Source organism: Archocentrus centrarchus, chromosome 13 (genome assembly GCF_007364275.1).
Source record: "Archocentrus centrarchus isolate MPI-CPG fArcCen1 chromosome 13, fArcCen1, whole genome shotgun sequence".
NCBI classification, from domain to species: Eukaryota; Metazoa; Chordata; class Actinopteri; order Cichliformes; family Cichlidae; genus Archocentrus; species Archocentrus centrarchus.
The window spans coordinates 20577684-20595705 of NC_044358.1; the positions used below are offsets into that span (position 1 = coordinate 20577684).

The window sequence follows — 18022 nt, forward strand, 5'->3', positions numbered from 1 at the left end:
GAGAACACGAGGGAGTTCAGGTGGTCACACTTATTAATAATCTGCAATATTTCCACTCAAAAAGTATTTTTAAATGATCACCTTTCATGTGTGTGTGTTTGTCCCCCCCCCCCCCCCCCCCCCCCCCCACCCCCCCCCACCCCCCCCCAACCCAACCCCCCCCCCCACCCCCCCCCCCCCCCCCCCCCCCCCCCCCCCCCCCCCCCCCCCCCCACCCCCCCCCCCCCCCCCCCCCCCCCCCCCCCCCCCCCATTTTGAGGAGCATGACACCACTGCCACAGCCATAAAATGCAATACACAATTTAAAGAAAAGGGGGCGCTCTTTGAGTAGGCATTGAGCAAAATGTCTGGACAGGAGCGTTTCAACGAACTTATTCCTTTAATTAAACAGGTTTGGATGTGGTTTAGCTGTCCTTTTAACACTCATTGTTAATTTTACTGGACAAGATCGCGCACACACGCGCACAAATTATATTATATAGTGTAGATTGTTGAAAAAGTGAATGCATTTTAAATTCATATATGTGTTGTTCCTTTAGCTTAGTCATCTGTATACTAAATATAAGAATACACAATTTATTTAATAAATACTACTTTAAACTTAGATTAGATTGCTGCATAGAAATAAGAAACTAAACGCTGCTTTACCTCAAAATTATTTGCGGTTCAGCCATAAAAACCCAAGCGCAGCGAGTTGGGGATAGGCTGGTTTCACTCACATGAACTAACAGGCAATAACCATAAAAGAAAATTACTATAATATTCCTATAAAGTGTCTGCGGTTCTCGGTGGTGAATTCACCACACCTCGCTGCATGGTTTTACACTTCCTGTGAAATTAATGTAATATTCCTTCAATAACTGCTGCTTGGCATTACGGTGCTTTTTCTTTCTTCTTCTTTTTGTTACATTTCTTTAAATTCTCCAGGTATTACTGTAATATTCCTATAGTGTTTTATAGGCCTGAATGTCATCGCAACATAACGCAGTCCAATATCATAGCGGGCTCCCTGCTTGAGCCCTCCCTCCGCTGTGTCTACATTTTCATCCCATGGCCGTCTCTAGGTGATTTAGCGCCGCCAGTCTCAAGCAGGTGTCCAACATGGCGATCACGGGAAGCGGATCTCTCGCTATTTCTTTCTTTGTTTTCGTGATTTCAGCGGCGCTTCTTCAGAAAGGTAAGTTTTTTTCTTTATTTTTTATTTGGCGTCTTGTTTGCATCCGTACCTAATGCAGAATTACCGCTTTCACAGCAAAAGCCCGAGGAGTACCGGGAGAAGTTGTGGTGCGTTTGCGCTCTAGATGCGCACAAGCTTCCCCTCAAATCTCAGCATCACTTTCTGATAGTGCCATCGACTCCAAATTACTCACGCTGTTTCTCGAGACTGTTAGGCTACTTATCGCGTGGGCTCGTTTTACCGCTGATTAAAAGGGTGCTGTCTTGAGTTTTACTGCAGTACGCTACAGATAGGACTGCTATAAAAAAGTAATCTTTGCGCTGCACAGTTGGACAGGCGGAGATGAAGTATCGACAATGATAATCGAGTGAAGTGGTCGTACAGTATTTTGACCTAGGGCAAGTAAAAGGCAATTGCTCATCGAAACGTGGTCGACTCTTGTAGCATGAGAGAGAGCGCGCACTTGTATCCTTTTGCATAACCCTTCATAGTCCCAACTCATCTCTCTGTCTACAAATCTCTCAAGTCTGGGCTTCAGGTGCGCTTTGGAGGAAAAACACGCATTGCAGTTCTAGTCTCGCACATTGTCCTCTGGCCGCGCAACTGCAGCCGCTGTTGCCAATGTGTGTTCCGGTCCGCAGTCTTCACTTTTCCCTCAGTCAGTGGGACTGGGAAATGTAAATCTGTCATGTCGTTGTTAGTCTTTTTACAGTGTGTAACTGCACGAACCAGGACTAACTAAGCGTGCGTGGCCATTGCAGTCCTCAGTCCGATTATTTCCCCGTTATTCCACCGCGTTTGCATCAGAGTTGCATGCGTCAGTGTTTTTTTTTTTTTTTTTTTCCTGGAAAACGTATCCGCTGACAATGTGACGCATGTGAAGCGGTTAAAATGTCAGCTTGCAGCCACTTTAAATCCCTCCCAGAGGCAGGATGGACATGTTGTGCTGTCAATCCCCGGGTTGTTAAAATGGCAAGCAACAGTTGCAGTGACAGGTTTACACTCTAAAGATTACTTGAGCGACTCGTTTAGCAGTTTAAATTTTGCCTCAGAAATTGCCATCAGTAGCAGCATACTGTACAACAGTAATATCTGTATCACACATCCAACAGGTCTGCAGAAGCTCTTGAAGGCATGCCTGTGCTTCTGTGAGTGGGAAAGAGGGTTCCCAAAATGAGGTTACTAGTCAAAGGAATTTTTAGGCAGTGTGTTTTTTTCCAGTTCACTGCTTATGAGGCTTTCATTTCACAGTTGTTGAATTTATTATAGTCTGTGTTGAATAGCAGTTGAATGACATTTACAGCATTGTCTCTCATCTCCTTGTCACATTAATTTAATTAACCTCTCAGCTGAATAAAATAATGCATCATGAATGTGAAATAACCTCAAGCTCGGTACACCGAGCGCTGCAGCATTAGAGGAAACTCGTGCGGCCTCATGGTTCAGGTGAAAATCCCCAAGCAAAAAAATGGTTGGATGTGACCTCAGGTTATTCAGCTCTCTGATTGTCCACGTGTGAGTGCTGGGAACAGCAAAATAAAAAAATAAAAAATTAAATTAAATTAAAAAAAAGCCCAAACTCTCAGTGTCCAGAATCCGTGCATTCAAACTAGTGAGACAACAGTAGTTTCACCAACTTTACGCTTCCAACCACAATATGTGCATAACGATATGTGAAAAGAGGGCACTGATAATAAAGAGCTGCTGAGCATCCTGTTATGAAATGCTGAGACTTTGTATTTCACCAAAGTATCTGTTTAGCAGTATTTCTCTGCCTGCGTCTCCTGGGGCTCACTGTTGTAGCGGATCAGATGGTTGAATTTCAGAAGGTTGCATAATCCCACTTATTGCCAGTTTAAAGTCATTCGTCAGGACTGAGTGATGGTGAAGTGGATCAATACGAGCTGTCATGAAGCCTCAATGCGCTGCTGAAGGAAGGGGTCTGGGAGAAACAAAAGGAAACATACAGTTGTTACGGTGCTCTCGGTTGCCAGTTGGCATGTGACCCGTTGAGTGATTGAAGATGTTCATCTCTGGGTCCTTGCAGTGGAGTTTGGCTTTGAAACAGAGCCTGCTGAAATCCCTGTTTGTCTCTTTGCATTCTGGAGGGTGGCAGTGTTTTATTTCTTCAGTTTTCATACAAGTGTAGAGCTCCCTTTGTTTCTTTTTTTCCACTGTTGTGTGGCAGTGGTGCAATCTGGGACCTAGAAGAAGTACATGCATACTATACTGTTGAGCCCTACAGGATCAAGTATAAAAAATGTGTAAAAACATCCTCTTTGAGTGGTTTCTTATTGCATAGTGTAATATTTTACTGTATTTTACTCATTTTAAAAATTGCACTAACCGACTGATTGTCTGACCTTAAGTATTTAAATCAATAGTCCAAGAGTCTTCCAAAGCCCAAGGTAACCTGACTAAAAGTCTAAGATTTGAAGACGTGCAGTTTACTTTCACATAAGACACCGAAAAGCATCACATTCTCCAATGATGTTCAGCTTTTTTGCTCAAAAATGCCTCAAACAGTTACTTTGTTACCAAAGCAGGTGCAGATTAATTTTCTGTGAATCCACAAATCGATTAATTGAGTAACCGTTTCAGCCCTCAGTTCATTAGTGCCATTTGTGCAGCAAACTGAAGTGGCCTTCTTTCCACGATCTCCATAAAATAGCACTTACAGTACTGTACAGTGTTTCGGGATAAATGTAATACTGCACTTAATGGCCCATTGATATGTGCCCGCTTGCAAAGTATTTTCATGGCCGGTATGGTGAGATCACCACAGTACATCATTTGTAACAATAATATTCTCTTCTATTTAAAGAAATTAAATTTATTGCTCATTAAATTTACATTAAACTCTGCTTAATAAGCCTCACTCTAATTGCTGGATAATGCATGGCACTACTTTATGCGGTGGCAGCTAATCTTACTGTTGGAAAGCGAGGGGCTGGCAGAAAAATGGCAGGTGATGCATGTAAGAAATTGAGCCACTTGTAGGAGCTGTAACAATGAAAGTCATATAGATATTCCAGGCTGCATCTTCTTACTGTATCTGCTAAAAATGTGAAGATGCATGAGCTCATCTATAAATCAAATGTAGTTAAAGCCATCTCTATCTAGTCTCTGCAAGGCAGCGTGTGTGAATGTGGACTCAAGATCAAACTTCACACTCTCTCTGAGATTATAAAATGGATCGACGTGCGGAGGGTCCTTGCAGCTCAAGGCAAACGGGCAGATTTCACTTCAGCACTTGTCCTTTCACAACAGGTGTTGTTGTAAGCCAGCCAATATACACAGAAAGAAGGTGGTTATGGAAGTCCATGTTGGCAAAATTGAAAATCTCATTCCATCCTTGACTTTATATTCCTTTCAATTTCTGAAAGAGGCCAACCTCTCTTTAAAAAGTATCACCTTGGATGCCAGGTATAAGAGTTTTTGTCCATATATTTTATAGTAGGACCTTTAAGTAAATGCTCTATGAGGTTGTTTTGTCAAGGTCATGGGAGCCACTGCTATAGAAATGCGTCACATTGAGCTGTGTAGTTATTATGACACAAAACAAAACAAACAAAACAAAACCCCTGTGGACATTTCTATGTAAAGAATTTGTGTGAAACTGAATGACAAACTGATTCTGATCAAAAATGTATCTGTCTGTCTGTCTGTCTGTGTTGAAATATAGTAAACAGTCAATTAGGAGAAACAGACAGATGACAGGTTCTTTCATGATTGTGGGGACAGAAGCCTCCATTCACAGTCCTGTGGTAATGAGCAGGAGAGCTGATGTCTCTGCTTATGAATATGACATTGTTCTCTGTGTTCCCTGGATCTGAGAGTCCTCACTCTATTGGCTGTGATGCTTAGACACTGACAATCAGGACCACAATGAAAAAAAAAAAAGAAAAAAAAAAGAAGTGGAAATGCAAAGATTTTGTTTAGAGGGGCATAGAGTGCACATTAGTGTGGGTGATGGAGCAATTACAAGCCACCATTAAGGCCGTGGAGCAGTCAAAGCACAGCACTTTCAAAATGAAGAACTCCAGTGGGTAGATATCCTCCATAACCATACAATAAAAATAAAAAAAGTTAAAGTAATAAAAAGAGACAAACAAAAAAAAAACACACACACACACAAAACATGATCGATTGCTTTCATCCTGTTGCCCTTCCTGAAGTCAGGTTTGAGGTGGTGTGAGTATGACCATCTATAACTGTGTAATAGATTCACACTTTGACACCTTTAAACCTTCCCTCATTTTACCACAGTATAATATGATTAAAAAAATAGTGGCAATGATAAAGTCGACTGCGATTGCTACTTGTCTTTAAGTGGTTGCCTTTGCAATATCTTACATATCCTTCTCATGTTCAAATGTTGAATGAGAAGCCTATTAAATTTCAGCGATTCGACGGTTTCATAGCAAAACAGCTACTACACATGGCTTTGTGTAGCCAAGGAGGGCTTGTTTGTTGTGGTACAGTTGCAACTGCACGCTGCTCTTTGTTGAATGTACATTAGAAGATTTGGCAGTAACTTTATGTAAATTCACATTTTCTGGCTTTCTCTGATGCAGAGATGTTCAGTATCAAATGAATAGAGAGACATTATGAAATAAATTGTAAATAAGCAAATAAATAAATATGGATATAAATATTATATAGCCATGAAATTGAGAGAGTTAGGATTTAAAGATGATGGATTCTTTCACTGTTTAGTTTTTATTTGTCTGCATATAGACCTCTGTATAGTTGAGGGTAACTTATCATCATGATAAGTGACGTGACTTTAATGTAACTGATTTGCCATCATGGCATTTTAAATTTTGCACCCACCAAGCTAAGCTGGGCCCTACACCATTTGTCTGCTTGTTGGAATTTGTCAGAATTTGGGGAGACATTTCACATTATCAGAAATTACACAGATCAAACAGACCCAAAAGGCTATTGTACAAAATGTGTCCACTCATCCATGTGCCATATTCAATATCCGAGTTGCGATTCTCACAAAATATTAGATGATGAGTTTCATCAGAGTATTAAAGCATCAAAAATTGCACTGCTTGAGTGAAAAAAAAAGGGGGGGGGGTACCACAATCACAGCCCAAAACAGGCAAGGATTTCCTATTAATGATTGTCCAGGTGGTGACTGTCTATTACTTAATGCTGTAATGCTTTTTTTCTATGGGCAACCCAAATTATTTAAATAATATTCTAAGAAATTGCCTTGTCTTTAGATTTGTCATGGCAAAAAGGATATTGAACAAAGAGAGAACCTTGAGAGCGGATGGCACAGCTGATAACTCACAACATTAGGTCTAAATACTAGTTGATCAATGTGGAGGAGAAAGGACTCTTTCAGTTAGAGAATACTGATCAATAAATCCAGTTATCGAGTTCCCACTAATTCACTGCTTGAATAGGAATGAAAAAGGTTCCAATTTGTAGCTGCAGTATGTAACATAAAATAAGAGATTTTGTCTGATCTGCTAAGAAAAATGACCCAGAGTCACATTTCCGCATTTGGAAATGTTGCCCCCCACCACCACCCCTTCCCCTTGGACCAGTTTCATCCACTTTGTCCTCTGTGGCTTGATGGCAGGTTATTTAGAAGTCTGAATTCAAGAATTACTCTGTCTGGCAGAGCTCAGTTGCATTTCAGACATGTGGAAAAGAGTAGCTCCTTTCTCCTCTCGTGGCTTGTTTGGGTGGATCTGAGCCTGATAACCAGTGTGTGCTCAGAGACCAGTGTAAACAGCAGCATACAAGTGGGAGTAGTGCAGCGCTGCTGTACAAAATCAAAAATACAACTATTCCTTAGTGCCAACAGAATGCAAACACTGCACTAATCAATAAAGCCTACCCTACTAATAGAAAGACAATTGTTGCAGTTATCATACTTTACTCTCAGAAGATAGTCAAATTGGAAAAATCTTATTGTTAAAGATTCACATCCCTTACACCATCCTGTGGAATCAGTCACCCCCCATCCTTGTTGGCATGCTGAGGTGGCTATAGCTCAAGAGGTAGAGCTCATCTGCTAATCGGAAGGTTGGTGGTTCGATCCCTGGCTGCTCCAATTTGCGTGCCAAAGTATCCTTTGGCAAGATACAGAACCCGAAGTCGCTCTCTGATATATTCATTGTAGTTTGAATGTTTGAGAATGGTAGATCAAGAGCACTTAGAAAAAAGTGCTTTAATGAACGGGTGAACGAATAGAGTAGAAAAGCACTATATAAGAACCAATCCATGCTTCACCATCCTGCAAATGAATTTATGCAGGTTCAATGAAATATTGTTCCCTTACACAGCATGATGTAGCTGGAGAATTTGGAGGCCAAGTCAACACCTCTAACTCATTGCTGTGCTCCTCAAACCATTCCTAAACCATTTTTGCTTTGCAGCAGGGTGCATTATCCTGCTGAAAGAGGCCTGTGGGTTCTTTCAGCAATGCTTAGGTAGGTGCTACATGTCAAAGTAACATCCACATGGATGGCAGGACCCAAAGTTTCCCAGCAGAACATTGCCCAAAGCATCACACTGCCTCCGCTGACTTGCCTTCTTCCCATAGTGCATCCTGGTGCCAGGTGTTTCCCAGGTAAGCCACGCACACACACCCAGCCAGCCACGGAACGTAAAAAAACACATAATTGATCAGACCAGGCTACCTCCTTCCATTGTTCCATGGACCAGTTCTAATGCTCATGTGCCCATTGTTGGTAATTTTGGCAGGGGTCAGCATGGGCACCCTGACTGATCTGTGGCTTTCTTTCAGAACTAGCCTGAACTTTTTTGGCACTTTGGGCCACGGTAGCTCATCTGTTGGCAGGCAGGCCAGACAGGTCAGACCTTCGCTCCCCATGTGCATCAATGAGCCTTGACTTCCCATGACCCTGTGGCTGGTTCACCACTGTCCCTTCCTTGGACCACTTTTGATAGATACTGACTGCTGCAGACTGGCAACACCCCAGAAAAGCTGTTTGGGAGGTGCTCTGACCCAGTCGTCTAGCCATCACAATTTGGCCCCAGTCAAACTCACTCAAATCCTTATGCTTGCCCATTTTTCGTAACACACTTCTAACCCATCAACTTTGAGGACAAAAGGTTCATTTTCTCCCTAATATATATCCCACCTACTAACAGGTGCCATGATGAAGAGATAATCAGTGTTATTCACTTCACCAGTCAGTGGTCATAATGTTATGCATGATTGGTGTATACGTTAGATGTTGACGATGTGGCTGACTTGATTTTAATGTACTGTTTGCAGATTGAACATTGCTGCTGTATAGCACTTGGTGACATTGATAAATATTTTTAATATTTGTTGGCCTTATTTATGTATATGGAGTGTAAGCTTTGCATAAAGACTAGAAAAACACTTCAGCCAGCACCTTTAAAGTTCACCGATTTACATATTACAGGTTGTTTGTGTAATCCAGACAAATCAGCATTGCGGTGACCAGAGTGAGGCAACATTAGAGACTCCAATGAGTTACTGGCACCCACAAAGAAATAGTTTGGTGCTTAAATCACCATAAAAGACTAATTAATGATGTGACACTTTGGTTACTTTAAGTATTTAAGAAAATAGTCAAAGAAATAGTGAACCACACAGATTATAGTAAGCAGATTTTGATATTTTTGGAATAAGCAAAGCTAGCATTTCCCTCCTCTGTTTTTGGTCATTGTTTGGATCTAGTCTCTATAGCTGTTGTCTATGGCTTAATTTTTAGTTAGACATGAAAGTTGTAACAATCTTTACATCAAACACTACCACACTTGATTACCTGAAGAGATACATAATTAAACTGCAACTATTTGGCAGCTCTACAAAAAAAAAAAAAAAAAGGTTTCACAGAAACATTTGTTGTGGGGTTGTACTGTAGGCTGGATTAACATGGCTAACTCGATAGAATATCATATATATTATTAGCTATCTGCTGGCTTTCTCGGAAACCCCGACAGGCTGTTCTCAGAACCTACTTGGATGGATGGATGACCTACTTTATATAAGCAATCTGATTTGAAAATAATTAGGCATGTGTATGCATTCAGTCTTTAGTAAGGCTAAAAATGTAAGAACTAATCATTGTTGCAGAATCCACACAGTCAGTGCTGCTCAAGGTGAAATTTGGATGCTGTTTACTTAGAAGTGAGTTGTTGTCTGACAGGTTGGTGTTGCCAGCCTCTGGGGCATCATGCTCTTGAATTATCAGCGTGACGATAGACCCATCTTAATTACCCTCAGATACAGCACTATAATCTGTCATTGTCAGGCTGATCAAGACTGTGCAAACCAAGCACTAAGACTCATTCACCCAAACCAGAAGCCTATTGATTACTTTTCATACTTGAGTCATTGCACTGCAGCGAGACATGGGAGGCAATAGAGCTAATGGAAAGGGGAAACTCAAAGTCACATTGTTTACATCTAAGATGACAGGTAAATGTATTTGAAAGGAAATATGGGCTTGATCCAATGGCTTCCAAATAACAGTCTATCTGTAGCTAACAAGGAAATTTAACCTCGAGCCACTGAGCCATCAGCTGCCCTGCAGCTCAGACGGTGAGCTTACTGCATGGAAACTTTTCCATTTCAGAATCAAATCCATGTCTAAAGATTGAAAATAGAATTTGTGTTGTCTGAAAAGTTCTTCAAACTGTTTCACAGAATTAGGTTTAATTTTTCTTTGTGAGAGAATGGCTACGTCAATAACACCCTAAAAAAAATAAAGACTTTCTTTGTCCGCATACTGACTATAAGGAATATATTTTCTCGGTATCACCACACTGCAAACCTGGATTAAAGTGAGTGTGCAGCATGGACTTAAACAAAAAAGATTCTGCATGCCATGGCGTGAAATATCTTGTATCTATTGAGTTTTTATATTCCTGATGAACTTCTTCCCAAAAATTATCTTACCTTATCTAAGTTGTCAAAGCCCCAGCATATATTTGTATCATTCATACAGTACTTGAGGCACTTGAGTATATATCCTCTCACCAAGCAATAAAATTCAAGAGGCCTAATGGTTAAAAAGAATCCCACAAATCTGCATCCACAGTCTGAGTCCCAGGTAATAGGATTGGGAAATCTTCTACCTTCCCTGCATATTTGCCAGTATTTGATAGCATAGTGCGAGGCGGATGAAGAGTTCGTGGGGAACTCAGTCCGGGTATCACTATCTACCCACCAAAATACACACTATGTGGTCCAAACATGAGAACACGACTGCTGCTTGCGGGAAAGACAGAGAGTGAGAGAAAGAAAGAGTCACCAGGAGTTTATTTTCCACTTTTCTCTGTCTGCAACCAGCAAAGTTTTCCTCCAAACACAGTGGAAAAAAAAAAAACTGAGAAGAGATGATAAATTAGCATCTGCAAATGCACTGTTACATTAAGCTCCAATTTAAAAATCAAACCAATAGAAAAAATGCCTTCTATCCGTTTTCCCCGTAGCTTCTCCCCACATGCATGTTAATTTGAAAGAGCGCAGTGGTGTTGGTGTTGCAGTTGTTGGGTATATGCAGGAAAACCGACATGAAACTATAGTGAGGAAAATTAAATTGAATATGAATTTGATAATAATGATAATGTGGATTTAATGCATTGTTAGAAAACAAGCTAAATATCTCTTCAATTATCGAGCTTTTGGTACAGTTCTATTAGATATGGGACCAGTGTTGGATGTCATGCTCCTGTCATCTTCCCTCATATTGTCCCTCATTCTCCAGTAACTGTCAAATGAAGGTAAAATGTTGAGTAATTAAGTTAAAATAAAAATCTTTGGACATTTTCACTCATTTTCAGTCTAGTCCTTGTACCTGACCATTTTCAGAGGAAGTTTTTTTTGTTAAGCCATTTATCACTGATTGATGACTCATTCAAGCATAAAAAAGAATCCTAATGCAAGGGATGAACCACTGTTGTCTACACATAACATACAACTTAGCAATGAACCAATTTTAAATTGCATCTTTAGGCAATTCTTTACTCTTTTTACTAGCAGCCTGCCACACAATTTGTTTCTATTTCTTTAGTTGACTCTATGAAAAATGCTTGACATTTTTCATAGAGTCATGCTTGACATGCTTGAAAAAGTTTGACAGGCATAAATAGTATTCTTGCACTAGCAAGGTGATTCCCAAAGAGCTATTAGCCCAAGACTTGCCTTATGCTGGCATGGTGTGCAATGTCCAGGTACTGTGGCCACAGTCCAAAGACATGGAGTTAGTGGGGTTAGGTTAATTGGTGAATCTAAATTGCCCATATGTGTGAGTAGTTGTCTGTCTCTGTGTTAGCCCTGGCGACCTGTCCAGGGTATACCTTGCCTCTGCCTATGGCAGCTGAGATAGGCTCCAGCCCTCCCGTGACCTTGAATTGGATTGAAATAATTACCAGTATATACGTAGGAGGTCAGGAGAGAGGTACAACCATGAGTGTCTACAGCCATCTGTACAACACTATAGAAGCTCGATCGTGGTGTTGGGCATCTGATTGACAGCAGCTTTATTTTTCTACATGGCAACAATCCCAATATACACTGCCAGTGCAGTAAAAGCATACCTGGATAGAAAAACATACAATGTAACATTATCAACCATGGATTGGCCTCCCCAGAGGCCTGACCTCACATTACTGAAGCAGTGTGGGGTCATGCTGACACAAGATGGAACAAAAGGCAGCCAACATCCAAAGAAGAGCTGGAGAACTATTGAAGAAATTACAAGAAAGCATTTTTTTTTTACACATTTTGTATTCATCTAATTATTAACTTTGTATTTAGTTTGTTTTTTCCCTCAGTATATGGCTGTCTAGATTTTTTTTTTCTGTTTTCCCAGTTGGGTCTACATAGTCTTGAGACTCTCTTAATGAGCTATGGGCCTTAATGGAGCCAAAATGCATGTTTTTGCTTTATCATTAATGTGGTGATGTTTGTTTTGTTCTAGTTTTAGGGCTTCAAAACACTCTATAACTTTCCTATTAAAAGTGTAACTTATATTGCACAAAATAGTTTTACAGCTAAAAAAAAAAGGGAACATGGATCTGAGCAGCATACCTTCATTAATGCTATTCATTTGTCAAGATAAGCCGATTCCACATGTCAGATTTTCACTCAAGTTAATTCTTTCATCTCTTCTTTAGTCTTTGTTCCACCAGTGTACAAATTCTGGTGAAAATGGAAGAGCTATTATATTTGCATATATAAATATACACAAAGTGCAGTCTTAATGCTTTGAATTTGAAGTTGTTTTTTTGGGGGGGGGCACACCAATGTATTTTCCACTATTAACAGGCAGTATCTTTTATTTAGCAAACTATCCAACTTCCAATCCATGTTTGACATTGGTTGTTGTATAAAATAAGTCATAGCTTAAGACATTGAATATTTATCCCCTATATTCCAAAGGAAGCTTTTTTTTCTAAACTTCTTGCCTGTCTGAAGTTGTAATGTTTGCCCTCATGTGTTTCTGTATGCACTACATAGTAGTCAATTTACATATTTGTATTTAAGAAGCAGCTTTTCTATTCCACCTGATAAGGACAGATAAGAGGATGCATGAAGGAAACAGGACAGCTCAAAGACAAATTGACACCTGTGCATATTTTTTAGTGACTGTTGATCAAGAAGGACCTCTGTGGATGGTGTTTTTGCTTGCTAGCAGAATCCATACTTTAGCAAGCTGAAAAAGCAACAAAGTGTATTTCTCACCAAAAGGTCATTTTTGCTTCATGTTCTTTTCTGTAATCAGGTCTCATTTAGCTGTGAATTTAATTGGTCATTGTAAAAATCCATGCCCTCTCCAAACCTGTTTCAATTGGTTTGCCGTTTTCCTCACAGACAGAAGACATGCCAGCACTCATTAGTGAGGAGCTACTGTTTACAAAAAAAGGTTCAGCACCTCTCATGCGCTTAATTTGCTTTTATTTTCAAGTGCGTTAATGATCTAGTTTTAGGACAAGGCAGTAACTGGTGAAATATGTGGACACTGTAGCACACTGCTGAACCTGTGTGTGCAGAGGCTGAACTTTGCTCTGTCCATCATGTTGTCTATCAACCATATGGATTTTTTTTCTTGTAAGCAGGCACGTTGCTCTGTCTCTTGTGAGAGCTATCAGTCATATCACTGGGTGTTTGGTGCGTTGTACAACAAAGCTTTTCCTTTCTGTGAACTCTGGGTAGCTGTCTTATTTTCTGAAGGTACAGGATCATTATTTGTGAGCTCTAAACAGGATCATTACTGGAATTGTCATTTTATGTTGCCATTAACACAGTTTCATTCCCAGTTGGGCAATGGTGACTTGGTGGCTTGTAGACTGAACTAAATCTAACCGAATGCTCCTTAATAATAAATCAAATGAAAACTGGAAATACAAAACTACAAAAATTAAACAGCAAATTTCTTGTTCATTATTATTTGATGTGTATCATTCCACATTGCATATCTGGTTCATGTTTGAAATTTGGGCTTTTAACATTGCCTTTGGCAGTTTATTTTGGCGGTTGCACGTTTTCACTTGCACATCCTTACACTATAAATTTCCTCTTGGGAGAACCGAATTCTTCAGCATTGCCAAATTGTACATCACTGTGAGGGGAAAGGAATGCTTTTAAAAAGATGAGATGAGCTCATGTGAGTGACCCTGATTGTTACCAGCTCCTAACACACTCACTGATAATGTGCTTCTGTCTAATTCCACCCTGTTTTTATGTGCTAGCCTGTATAAGCAAGCTCGCTCCACTCCAGAAAAGCAGCAAGAACAAGAAGTGAGATCAGAGGTCAAATGTGACATGACATTTGGATGCAAACTATAATGTGATATTTAGAATCCCCATATATCAGTATATTTCCTAAATGTTGACAATACAAACAAAGGCAATATAATTTTGTGCAGAGTTTTAAAAATAAAAGACATTTTATGAAAGTTGGACCTTATTTGACCTCGAAGATGTTAGAGGTCCAACGTAACATGATCATTAGAATCTCCATATATCATGTCCTATATGCTGATATGTTGTCAGTACAAACAATGGCAGTAAGGAACATAGTTTTAAGTATCTTTATATAGCATTATTATCACTTTGACCTTCAGACTGACCTTGAAGGAGAGAGGTCAAATGTGACATGATATTTGAAATCATATCTTGCATTGTCACTTTTGTTACTTGGAAAGGCAATCAACTAGTATTTCCACTCTGACATAATTTCTCAGGCAGTACTAGCAACTATTAAGGATAGGGTTAGCTAGCTGTAACTTAGCTATGATGCGTTAATGTGGTGATGGTTTGTTTATAATAATAATTTGGAAATATAAAAAATAAGCGATACACATTTAAGCCTGTGCATTTTGGCACGGAAATAATTCCATAAAAACACAATCCGGCTTTTCATGGAATATGACTCATCTGATGTTATCTGACGCTCATCCGGCAACTGGTTGCTAGAGGTTCAATTTAATTCAATTCAGTTCAATTCAATTTTATTTATATAGCGCCAAATCACAACAAACTGTCACCTCAAGGTGCTTTATATTGTAAGGTAAAGACCCTACAATAATTACAGAGAAGCCCCAGCAATCAGAACAACCATCTGTGAGCAAACACTTGGCAACAGTGGGAAGGAAAAACCCCCTTTTAACAGGAAGAAACCTCCAGCAGAACCAGGCTCAGGGAGGGGCTGCGACCGGCTGGGAGTGAAGGGAGGGAAACAGGACAAAAGACACACTGAAAGAAGATTAATAATAACTAATGATTAAAAGCAGAGTGGTGCATAAACACAGAGAGAGTGAAAAGAGGTGAGTGAAAAAGAAATACTCAGTGCTCACATTCATTCACTCAATTCAACCTTTGAAAGTCAACAGCATAAACAGTACACTGTTAGTGTACGGGGTTAGAAATCAGCTAAGACAGCTTGTGAAACATCTGCTTGCATCTTGTTGAATTCAGCTCATCCTCCAAGAGCAGGAAACCTCAGAGCAGCAACACAGGTCAGATGATCACAGTCTATACACAAAGAAAATCTAATGGAACTCACTATAGAAAGTTGTGATTCTTTTCCCCACGCTGAGCCACTACAACTGATCTTCCACCTGCTGAATCCCACTTTAACCCCTGATTGTACTCATTTTTGTGTACAGTTGTGGAAGCAGAGTCACCCTCTACAATGCAGGCAACAGAGGATAGAGCTATTTTTGAAATTCTCTTTCACTACATACTGTAACTACATAACAGATTCAAGCTGAGTGCATTCATGATAATTAGAATATAGCACAAGATTCAGTTAGCTTTGCACAAAAAAGAAAGAAAGAAATGTCTTCCAAAGAGCTATTTTTACTTTACTTTGAAATTGAAGTATCTGTGCTCCTACTTCATAAAAAATATCTGTATTTTTGTCACCTCTGCCAGATACTCTCCAAGGGGTAGTAAAACAAAGGAAAGTGTGACATAAACTAAAAACGGAGATCATTTGCCTTAAAGTAAAATTTACACCTTTTGAAATGTGTTGGCTGCAGTGCTGAGGCACAACTTTTGCTTTGAAGGTGAATGTTCTACTACCACTCTGCTAATAGTTAGCAAGTGTTTGCAGACAAGTTGGCATCTTGCCTGCAAACACCAGCTGATCGTGGCAGTCTACTACTAGACAATCATTTTTTTGTGCAGCACCCTCTTTGTGACCGATTTTACTTAGCGGCAGTCAGCAATCTCCAGCAACCACTCGCCAACCAGTCTGTCCCTCGTGACCTGTGGGTGTATCACGTCCAATATGGTGGACGACTATCGGGCAATGTGCACGACACTACATGAGAAACCTGCAGAGGTTACAGCACTTAGACTTAATACACAGTTGGGGTATTTTCCAAGCAGTTGCTTTGGCAAATTTATATTCTAGTTTTCAGTTTTAAAACAATGTGTGAATCCGATTTAAGGACAAAATTTCAATAACATGTAAAACTTCAAAATTAATTATTGATGTAGTTTTTTTTATTTTACTTTTTATATCAGCAGGATGCAACTCAGAAAAGAATGTGAGCAAAATATTTTGACAGCCTCTTCCTGTGGTCAAAACTTACCAAATGAAAAGTTTTGTTTTGTCAGCGTAAGTCAAACTTAGCTCTGTAGAGAAAACCACTGAGGAAGGCAGAGTTGCTCCAGTCTAAAAACAGATATCAATAAATGTAAACAGTACTGGCCTAGGGATGTCATTAAAAAGAATAGCATGTCTAGACCTCATAAAGCCAAAACATATTGTTATTTCGAAGCAGCAGGAGTTATTGCCTGTGAGCACTAAGATGACATCCATCAATTTAAGGTTTTATTGGAAAATGTAGATAGGCTGCTTGGGAGATGTAAATGATTTACTTAGCATAAAGTTTTGCTTGAACAGGCAGGGAGATAGTGTAGTTAGTGAGGGCAGGGAAGTATGCGTATGACAAAAGTGGTATTGAAGCAAAAGCTGATTTCCCCAACCCTGAGAGAATCACGATCTGTGCATGAATAAATAGGCTGGACCTGCACAACATGGATTATTCTGGTTCAAATATCAGTAGACTTAAGGGTTGTCAAATGTCATACATGTGTAATAGGATTGCTGTACATGATTTCATTTTGTCACTTGTACCCAAATGTCATATCTTCTAAGGTTTAGGCTGATTGTTTCTCACTGTTTGCGCAAATGAGTTTTTCTTTCCTTCTCCTTTTGTTATATCATACGTTCAGGCCAATTTAACAGAGCCTCTTCACATTTAAAACCCTTTCCTTTGAATTTCTAATGATATGATGGCAAATGAAAACTCTGCCTGTAATGAAGACAGTTTATACAATAGATGTCAGAGCACAGGCAAATCACTATTAACTTCATTACTGCCTGTCAGTGGAATATGCCAATATGTGGTGTGACAACAACCTGAATAAATTTAATTAACACAGGAGAAAAAAAAAAATTTAGATTCGGCTCATGAAAGTTTGTGAAATTCCTCTCTACGTTTTTAAAATGCTGCAGCTTCAAAGTCAGAGCATTTGCATTCAGTTGTGTATCACTTTGACATGTTGGCCTCATCTTTCAGTAAATCTCAAATCTACATTTATTCAAATGTGTTCAGCGCGGTGAAGGTTGACACTGCATAATCCATCAAAATGTTCCATTTGAGGAGAGGGGTTGGAATTATTTGAATCATCAGAAAGCAGCCTTGCTTGAGGTGAAGCAGCAGATATTAGGGTAGAAGGAGCTGAAATTTTTAACCTCTCAGAACAAAAATGTCTAAAATCTATTTAGATACATGACATGAAAGCATTTCTTTTTCTCTGATAATTTTTTTGGATTGTGTCTCTCTCTTTTGTCATAATACTTTGTGCATCGAAATGTGGTCACATAGGACTAGAGACTGCCAGGTGATTCCCTGGCAATCATATCTCAGGTCAAGGCAAGATGGCTACCTATGCATTATGAAACTGGATTATAATATTAGTCATTACTATGATATTCTTGCTGTCAGTATTGTAAAGCCAAATAAAGAAAGAGTCTACTACCCGGTCCTGAGAAGCCAACATCCCTTGTTTTTTAAGTTTCTAAACAATGGATATATCACGGTACCTTCAGGGAACACCTAATGAGACAACACTAGCCAATTTCTATCTGGGCTTGCCCATCTTGCCATCATATTGATACTGGCCAATGATATAGAAGCAACCACAGTCATCATTATCAGCATGAATATTATACAATCACCTGTGATGGTGCTGCCACTTGATTCTTGGGGAGTCACTCCTGGCAGGGATGTGGGTGCTGGTCAATCTGGTGGTCTGCTGGTGTTCTGCTCTACTTTCCCAGTGGTTTTGCTATG

The 18022-nt window shown here is 39.7% G+C and overlaps 1 protein-coding gene across 2 annotated transcripts in view; it reads left to right on the forward strand.

The window, feature by feature from the left end:
- Window positions 1–1082: 1082 nt before the first annotated feature.
- cadm1b (cell adhesion molecule 1b) overlaps window positions 1083–18022 on the forward strand; it is a 171093-nt gene continuing 154153 nt past the window's right edge. Inside the window, exon 1 of one of the 2 annotated variants that reach the window (XM_030745456.1) lies at window positions 1083–1177. In XM_030745456.1, the coding sequence (XP_030601316.1) occupies window positions 1102–1177 (76 nt within the window). In that variant the 5' untranslated portion in view covers window positions 1083–1101. The remainder of the gene's footprint in view (window positions 1178–18022) is intronic. The other variant, XM_030745457.1, reaches the window with a different exon arrangement.